Here is a 9,090-nt window from a genome sequence, read left to right on the forward strand (position 1 = left end):
ATTGTAAAGAAATTCGTCAGGTTTTTATTTTGTAGACAATTAATCTGGATTTATAGCATGATGGGATGACAGCACAATGATGTGTGTGGTATCATTGGAAAGCTCTGCTCCTGCAATTTCATGTGGTATGCGTGGCATTTCTGTGTGAGCCTGCATTCGCGAGTAATCCATCCAAGAGTAATGTGTGTGCAAAGCTACATGAAAGCTCTGTTATACATAATTTTAGTGTGACTTTTTCATTGTTTTTTGCTGTAAAAAACATTGGACTACTGACAAGTGCTTGGTCTTGTCGGAAAGCTACAATTCTGCTGTTTCATTTGATATGCGTGGCTTCTCGCTATGGTCGCGGAGAAAATCAATAGAGAAGAACAGGTGTGAATTTGGACGCACTATGCGTTGTTCGGGCCCATAGGGTTAATATACTGTAATATCAAAATCATGAACCCACATAGACAAGCACATTCGTTTTAAGATGGATCATCTGGGATTAACAGTAAAATAAAATAAAATTTAAATGGTTTTAATAAAGGAGTGTATGTTTAAGTACATGGGATTTATTGATTTCGTTTTTACTTTGGTATCGAATTGGATATCGAGAATCTTGGAATTTTACTGGTGTAAATATCGACTACTCAGTTTCTGGTATTGTGACATGCCTAGTCACAACACTTGGCCGTTGAAGCAGTGGGCTCCCTGGTGAAAATCCGTGGCTTTGTTGGACCGTTCTACCTCCCCTCCCTCTCACGCTATAGGGACTTTCCAGCTCTTTCTATTATGTTTTTGCCGGCGTTGTTACAAATTGACACCATCTTGCGGCATTACAAACTGACACCACCCGGCGGCGTATCATACCACCGCAAAAGGTGCCTTTTTGCATTGGTGTGTGGCGCTGAAACCACTGACCAAGCGGTGGTATTTGATGAGTTGGGAAAGACAGCAGAATGGATTAACTTGCTACTGGAACCAGCATCAAGTGGCCATCTGAGGAACTGGAGTTTTTGGCACTGCCACATTGGCTTCATTTTTCAGCTCTGGAGGTTTCTGCTTGGTCTGCATTTAGTGGTCTAAACAACTGTTACGTTTCCTGCTTGTAGGTGGCACAAGCTAGAGGTTCAAAGTACAGGTCTGAATTTGGCTGGACCTGATTTTGGATGCATCGCATCAATAACGTAGTGTGTTTCTGTTGTTCAGTCACTGTTTCTGCAGAGGAGTTCTTTGTACTGTACAGTATGCCTTAAAACTGAAGTTTGCAAACTGCTCCCAGGTGAATGGACTGAAGCCTGACCTCTTGCTGAACCCTGGATCCAGGTCATGGAGGAAGGCAGAGCCAGCCTTTGATCACTGAAGCTCTTCACAGTTCAATTATACTGGTGGTCGACTGGCTGCAGGTCAGGTACAATACCACCAGCTTATAAATCATATCAATGACACAGTTGTTTTCAGGCAATTACCCTGGAGATAACTTCTGACATAATAAATGCAGCGGAGAGTTTCTGTTCTCGTCAGTGCGGGTTATTGTCCTGACAAGGCTGATTGAAATATCTGACATAGTTGAACTACAGTGCAAGTAAATTAAAGACGGCACTGGCAGTGGTTATGTTAAACTGAACAGACCCAAACATAGTATTATCTGTAAATTCCTTCCAATTTAGCACCTTTCAAATGTATTATGAGATAACACACACACACACACACAAAGGTTCAAAGGATTTTCTCTGACCCCTGAAAACACTCAAGTGTAATGATGACCCGCATGCAGCATCATCAAAGGAGGAAAAACACACAGCTTTTCATGTCTTTGTTGGCTGACCCAGCTGTGCTCATGTGTGTGTGCAGCATGTGTGAAAATGCAGAGGGAGACAAAAACAAGAGATCAGACCAGCATCACCACTACTGAAAGACCATCATGGTCCTGCAGTGGAGAGAAGGTGGTTAACGTCACACATTCATATATCAGAGATAGAAAGAAAGATAAATAGCAGGCAGGTCATCTGCAGCAGTAACTTAAACACACACATTGGTGTTGTCATTGGATATTGGACTTACACCACTCAGTCACAATATTAAAGCCACTGGTGGGTTAAGTAAATAACATTGATCATCTTGTTACAATGCAATGTTCTTCTAGGAAACCTTGGGTCCAGGCATTCATGTGGATGTCACCTGACATGCTCCACACACCCAAAAACTGTTATAGACCAAGTACACACCTTCATGGGAATGGCACTCTCTGATGGCAGTGGCCTCCCCAGCAGGACAATGTGCCATGCCCCGCCACCAAAACTGCTCAGGAATGGCCCAAGGAATGTGACAAAGACCTCAAGGTATCGACATGGCGTCCAAATTCCCCAGATCCCAATACAATCAAGCACTGACATTAGCTGCCTTCCCCATTTTTGTGGTTAGCAGAACAGTCAACACAGCTAAAGACCCTGCTGCAGGCACACTACACCAGACATGTCGCACTGTGTCTGTGTTCAATGTATTTCAGCCATTTTTTACCAGAATAAGACAAGAGTGGTATCGATCTTCATTTCCAACTCTTGGCTAGAAAGGGAATAACCAACGTGTTTTCATTTACATCTCGTGAAGTACCGACATTTTGTCAAGCCCCTTAGCATTTCACAGCAACACATACATGGCTTCAACGCAACATCACTCACTGCCGTCACAACGGCCACGCCCCCTTTTAGGTGAAAGTTTCAAACTCGACCCGGGAGAGACACTAGTCACGGCTAGGAGTTCATAATGCCGAAAAGTTGCTGTGTTGTTAACTGCACAGCAAGCAATAAAAAAAAAACAGAATTGGGATTTTCTTCGCTCCCGGATAGAGTGAAGAATAGGGAAAAAAGAAATCAGTGGCTCACAGCCGTCAAACAGCAGGGTAAAGACGGAAAGCTGTGGGATCCAGCCAGTCACTACACCTACATCTGTGGCAGGCACTTCATCACAGGTTAGATGGTTAACGTTAGCTAGCTGGCTAAAGTCAGTTGATCTCAACAATAACATGAGATATTCAAAGCCAAGAAGTTAATTCTAATGAATGTTAAGTAATGAATCGACAGGATATGAATTGGATGAATGAATTGACAGGATCAGGGGAAAGACTCAACTGATTTGTTTTTATTTACACTTTATGTGTGTGAAGAGTTCTGATTTTGAATTTGCGCAAGTCAAAATCCCATGTTCCTATCACCTATGACATCACCGGCACGCGACCCGTTGTAGTCCGTTGTAGTCCCGTTTAAGTCATGTATGGGGCATCCTTTAGCGTATCCATGTGACACATAGCTGAAACACATTGTAACATGTGGTTAATGTTGTGAAACAGTCGCAGTTTAGCCTGGAAATCCAGACCCAAATCTAGAAAGATTTAGGGTCTGGCTATGAGTAATGAAAATGGCCCAACTCAAGGGGTGGCACCAACCATGCATTTGAAAATATCACTGCACACAATTGGATAACACTACGACCAATCAAAACAATACTTAAAGCTTAGCTACCAGTGGAGCTAACTGGTAGATTAGACTCTTGCCGTATCTGGTCCGCAAAACAGCAAAAACGTCCTTCTTGCAAAGGAAAGATTCGAGCGCCGTCTTCTGTTCCTCTTTTAGAGAAAAAGCCAAGTCTAACTCGTTCATTGTAGCGGCCAAAGCCGTTTCAAACAACTGGTGTTTATCCGTAGCCATCTTGCAATGTTTACTGACTGATTCCGGACTTCGTCGTCGCAGCGCTGTCGTCATCTGTTTAGCTCGCCTCTGGCCCGCCTATATCAGATACACCGATGTGATTGGTGCAGCTCGGCTCCAAGGGCATGGGTAATGAGCATCATTACTGATTGCCAGAGTGACTCGCTGAGCAAATTCAAATTGTGCTCTCGCGAGAACTCTGGATTTCCAGGGTAGTCGCAGTTAGGTTTAGGCAACAAAACTTCTTAGGTTTAGACCAAAGATCATGTTTTGGGTTAAAATAAGTAGGTTTATTTCGTTTCACTCAGACCTAGGCACGTAAGTGATGTAATGTTATGTTAGAGAACACTGACTTTTGGTTTACACGGGGCACAAACTGTGGTCTCCTGGATAAAAGTCCAGATTTGTTTGACCCATTCACCTCTCCACTGTTTATATTATATTATTATCAGTTGCTCTCAGCATCATATTCTGCGTATGGGTTTACATTGGAGTTAAGGCCCGAACATACTCGGGCGGAACGTACGCAGAACGGACTCCGTGAGGAATGTCCGCAGTCATGCGGGCTTCCATAGTCAAGCGCACTTCCGCGTTGTAGTTTCCTGTAAAAATGTCCGTGAAAAATCCCCGTGATGTGAAAAATACATGCCGAGCAGTCACTGGTGCGCGGAGCAGAGTCCGCGTGGTCGTAAAATCTGAGCTTTGCGCGCACAGGGCTTGCGGACGTCCGCTTTGAGTCCACGCGGACCTCCGCGGAGTCCGTTCCACGTACGTTCCGCCCGAGTATGTTCGGGCCTTTAGTTGAAAGCCCAGTGCGTCTCATGAAGATGCTAAAGGGTGCCTTTGGCGCTGATATCAGAAGCCAAGAGGCACAATAAAATGGTATTCTATGGCCCGGGATGGAGAACAGGCTGGAATGAGAGTATTTCCCAAAATGTTGAACTATTCCGTTAAACTTCTCTTTTTCAGTCTAATGGATCCTGGCAGCTTGATATTTACTATTTTTTTGCATCCCTCTGTAATGTGTGTGTGTGTGTGTGTGTGTGTGTTAGAGAGGAAGACAGGCTAGTATATGATAATAGCAACCTTTTAGTCTGATTTAACAGCTAGAACTGTAGGAATTATACTTATCCAGAAAGAAGGAAAATTGAAATTTGAAACCAATATTAAAGACAAAAAAAGTCAAATGGATGATCCCACACACTCTGACGCCCCCTGTTGGATAAGCAGCTCCTCTTTCTAAGAGGTGAGGGCCTGTAGTGAGGAGGAGCCCTGTGACATGCAGGAGAAAACAGTGACAGACAGAAAACAGAGGTTGAAGGAGAGTCAGTTAGACAGCAGGAACATAGACCAAGATAAAGAATAATGTGAGGTACAAAAACACAGAAGGAAAGAAGGGGGATAAAAGGGAGTGTCAGAGGAAGAGAGGCAGGTTTCTTACATGTGCCAGGGGTCTGCTGTGCAGAGCGATGGTGGGTCTGTACTGGTGGAAGTCAGTCTGGATCACACACACTCTTTTCTCCATCCTCACAGCTCACAGCTGCCCATGCTGTCTTCACCCAAGCAGGATCTGGGGAGGAAGTGAGGCATGTGTGTGTGTGTGCTCTCTTGAGGCTGTGGGAGTGTGTGTGTGTGAGAGAGAGAGAGGGTGTGTAAGTGTGTGTTAAAGTGTGTTACGCCTGCTACCTGACCCTGAGAGGAGCAGGAGGGAGGCGACGAGGAAAGAGAAAACACGAACGAGCTTGAACAGCCCCCACCATCCCACACACATGCACACACTTCTCCTGCCTAAAGCCACACCACCCTCTGACAGGAGTACAACACTGGAAGACACACTGCCAGCCTCCAGCAGAACAATGTGCAACCCCCATCGACACACACCCCACCTTAAAAAAAAGTACATTCCTGTGCAGAGAAATAACACTACAAAGGGGGCTAATCTGCAACCAAAATATGTCAAATATGATTCACAAAAAAAAAAGAAAAAAAAGAGAATAAGAACTAGAATACATAAATCACCAAAGTCTGTTTGCGCGTGTATGGAAAATTGACAACTACCTTCTATTATTAGCTAAAATGAGGAGAATAAAAGCTTTTGCACATTTTGCACAAAATATACAGCTGCCTTGTAAATAAAATTTTACATTGTGGAAAAAATAGAAAGAAAAAAGCATCTCCTTATCTTAAGTAAAGGTAACTTATACTGTACTGTTTATAGTGTGAAAATACTCCATTACAAGTGAAAGTCATGCATTCAGAATTTTACTTATATGTAAAAAAAAAGGATGTAAGTGTGGTTGGCAAAGCAAAAATGTACTTTAAGAAATAAAAATGCTAACATATATAATTATGTGTATATATTTTAATTCATTATGATAAACAATAATTTATAATAATATATAACATATATAATCTTATTTGCCATGCCCATCTTTCTAATTGTCTGCCAATCAAAATCTCATTGATCACATCATAAGAAGAAGGAGAAGAAGAAGAAGAAGAAGAAGAAGAAGAAAGAAGAAGAAGAAGAAGAAGAAGATATACTTTATTAATCTCAGAGGGGGAGTTAAAAAAAAAATTTCACTGATGCATTTAATGGTGACATGTCAGAGCAAGGGGGCTGCCTTGGACAGGCACTCCAAGCAGTTGGGGGGTTAGTGCCTAAGCCAATGCTATGTGGGGGGCCTTGGCATGGAAAACTTTGGGTACCTCTGGTCTAAGACAGTGGTTCTCAACCAAGGATCCAGGGACTGCCTGGGGTCCTTGGGGAAGTTTCAGGGGGTTCCCAGAAAATTAGGGAATTTTTAATTCGACTATTTAATTCATGATATAAGTTAGGCCAATGTGAGTCAAAGTCATAGGCGTGTTTATTCTGACACACGAGCAGAATGTTATTAGCCCATTAATCACCCAGTTATCTGTGCCTTATAGATATAGGTCAATATGGCCTGCCATGTGCACTGGTAGCTTATGAAGGCTATTATTAGCCCATTCAATGGCTGTTAGCAGTGTGTTAGGTTTCACTTTCACTTGCCTTATGTTTAGGTGCCAAAATGCATGGTTACGTTTAGAACAAGATCATGGTTGGGCGTATATATTGGTTTTACATGGGGCTCGAATCCCAGTCTCATGGGTGAAAGTCCACTGCCAGGCCCCTTTCTGGCAGAAAGTTTTATTTTATTGTCTCATAATGGACTTCTCCTAATGTGTATAATTTCAGGGGTCCTTCACACAAAAAACTTATCAAACCTCTGGTCTAAGAGACATCAAAGAGCTCTACAGTGTCAAGATAACATAATAATCAAAGGGACAGGTTGCATTATCAGACAAAATCTGCTGAGGCAGTATTTTGTTAAAACTTTGAAATCAAATTATTCATGTGGAATTAGCAGGCCTCAGAAAGGATTCATCAAATAATGAGCTGCTCTTAACTCTTGCCCCAGTGCTTTTCATTTCGCTGCTTGTCTGCCTGCATGTGCCAATGTGTCAGTTAGTCATCTCCTCACTTCAGATCTGTGGCATCTACTGGCTGCAGGCAGGGGGAAATCATGCACAAAATGATATGTTTACCTTGCATCAGAGGAAAATGACAGCAGTGGGTAATTTATCTTGTTTCATCTTGAGGGTATGAAGGGAACGAGTCATTTAAGTTTTTAATCAGGCTGGCAGTGGAAAAGGGATTTTTTACAGGCTTATTGTCTGACAGGGAATCAGATGACAGTCAGCTTCTGGCTTGTGTTTCACAAATCGCCAAGTCGAGCGGATGTCAGCATGTGTGCAGAGCTCAAGAATTTGACCTTGTGCTTGTGAAAAAAAGGGCTGTATGTCAAAGTCAATTTATTCTTTACCTGTATGTACAGTATGGAGTCTCACTAAGCAGTGTGGCACCACTGTTTTATTTAAATTTCAATTTAGATATACAATTACATTACATTACAAAAAAAAATCATCATCAAGGCAATATTGAGCAGTTCCTGTGACAGATCTGCTTTGTCATCTCTGATGTCTGAGGGCTGTCACCTTCTTTAAAAGCTGCACTACTTAATATATTTATTTTAGCAATGGATCAAATGACAATGTGTAAGGTAAAAGGGCTCACTCATTGTGACAAACACATAGAAATACTTCCCAACAGTGCAGTTCTTCTCAGGCTAAAAAAGTTACCTCAGTGATTTTATAGCATGTGCATTTGGTTGCTGATTTCAGTAAAAAAAATAAAGTTCTGACAAGCCCACTGTGTACTACAGATTTCCTCAGGAGTTAGTTGAAACTGAAACAGAGCTTAAAAGACAGTGACTACTGGACTGTACAGGTGGCCAGAAATATGAGTACAAATGAATGCTAATGTTGCTCCATGTCTGGCAATCGTTTGGTTGCGTGTTCACTATAACTGCCTCTTAGTGGCAAAAAATCAGTACATACAAATTAAATGCTGAACTAATCCATTTTTTTTATAGATAGATAGATCAAACGACTATATCTTATGTGAGCCAATATTACTATCAATTACCATCCAACTTTGCATTTCCCCTCATCATGAGGGAGTGATTTAGAGGCTTTCAGATGACTTTTATGGTATTACCATCCACTATCTTTTATTTTTTCAGTAAAAAAAAAAAAGTTATACAATCCCACATATGCTACAGCACCAAACAGCAAAAAGACAAAGATAATGACTACAGGCTACGTCTGCGCTAGAGCTTAGATCGGGCCGATTTAAACCCAACATTTTTCAATAAATTGGCTGTTATAATTAACGCTAAGGACACACCGAGCATGTTAGTGCCACAGAAGTCCTGCGAGTGTACTTTCAGGCACTTGACTGTCCACACAGGCAGCGCATTTCTCCTGCGCTCTCCGCGCCGGTTAAACATCGACTCCACTTGTCTGTTCCCGTCAGTACTTGTTTTTTCACTTCAACAGGTCATTTCAAACATGGGTAAGTCCATATTTTCATTGTTTTTTTATAACGTAATAAGTTAATGACAATTTGTCATTGCATGTCCATGTATTGAGCGTGTTGGGTAAACACTGAATGAATAGGGCAATTCATTGTCTTACCCCTCTGACGGCTTGGGCCCGCGGGCCGGGTCGGGCTGGGCTCGGGCTCGGGCAGAGAATCTAAGCTCTAGTCTGTGCCTGTGCCTGCTCACCAGTGTATCACAGGATGTAAACACACTATAGTTCCGTGTATCAAACTTCTTGTAAATAGGGTGACCATATTTTGATTTCCAAAAAAAAGGACACTCGGCCGGCCACGACATAGCCTACTTAAATGATACTCGCAGTTTACTCAAAGATGCCTTATAATTTTAATATATTTAAAATTTATATGTATGGATAGAAAATTCAGTTATATTACAAAATAATATCTCTCAAAGACAGAAATTCAGATAGGCCC

General features: G+C 42.1%; 1 protein-coding gene across 2 annotated transcripts in view; it reads right to left on the minus strand.

Annotated features, from left to right (window-relative positions):
* Positions 1 to 5,283, minus strand: part of LOC126399703 (myosin-16) — a 75,868-nt gene extending 70,585 nt beyond the window's left edge. Inside the window, exon 1 of one of the 2 annotated variants that reach the window (XM_050059883.1) lies at positions 5,131 to 5,283. In XM_050059883.1, the coding sequence (XP_049915840.1) occupies positions 5,131 to 5,214 (84 nt within the window). In that variant the 5' untranslated portion in view covers positions 5,215 to 5,283. The remainder of the gene's footprint in view (positions 1 to 5,130) is intronic. The other variant, XM_050059882.1, reaches the window with a different exon arrangement.
* Between the last annotated feature and the right edge of the window lie 3,807 nt (positions 5,284 to 9,090).

This window comes from Epinephelus moara, chromosome 13, assembly GCF_006386435.1.
Source record: "Epinephelus moara isolate mb chromosome 13, YSFRI_EMoa_1.0, whole genome shotgun sequence".
Classification (NCBI taxonomy): Eukaryota; Metazoa; Chordata; class Actinopteri; order Perciformes; family Serranidae; genus Epinephelus; species Epinephelus moara.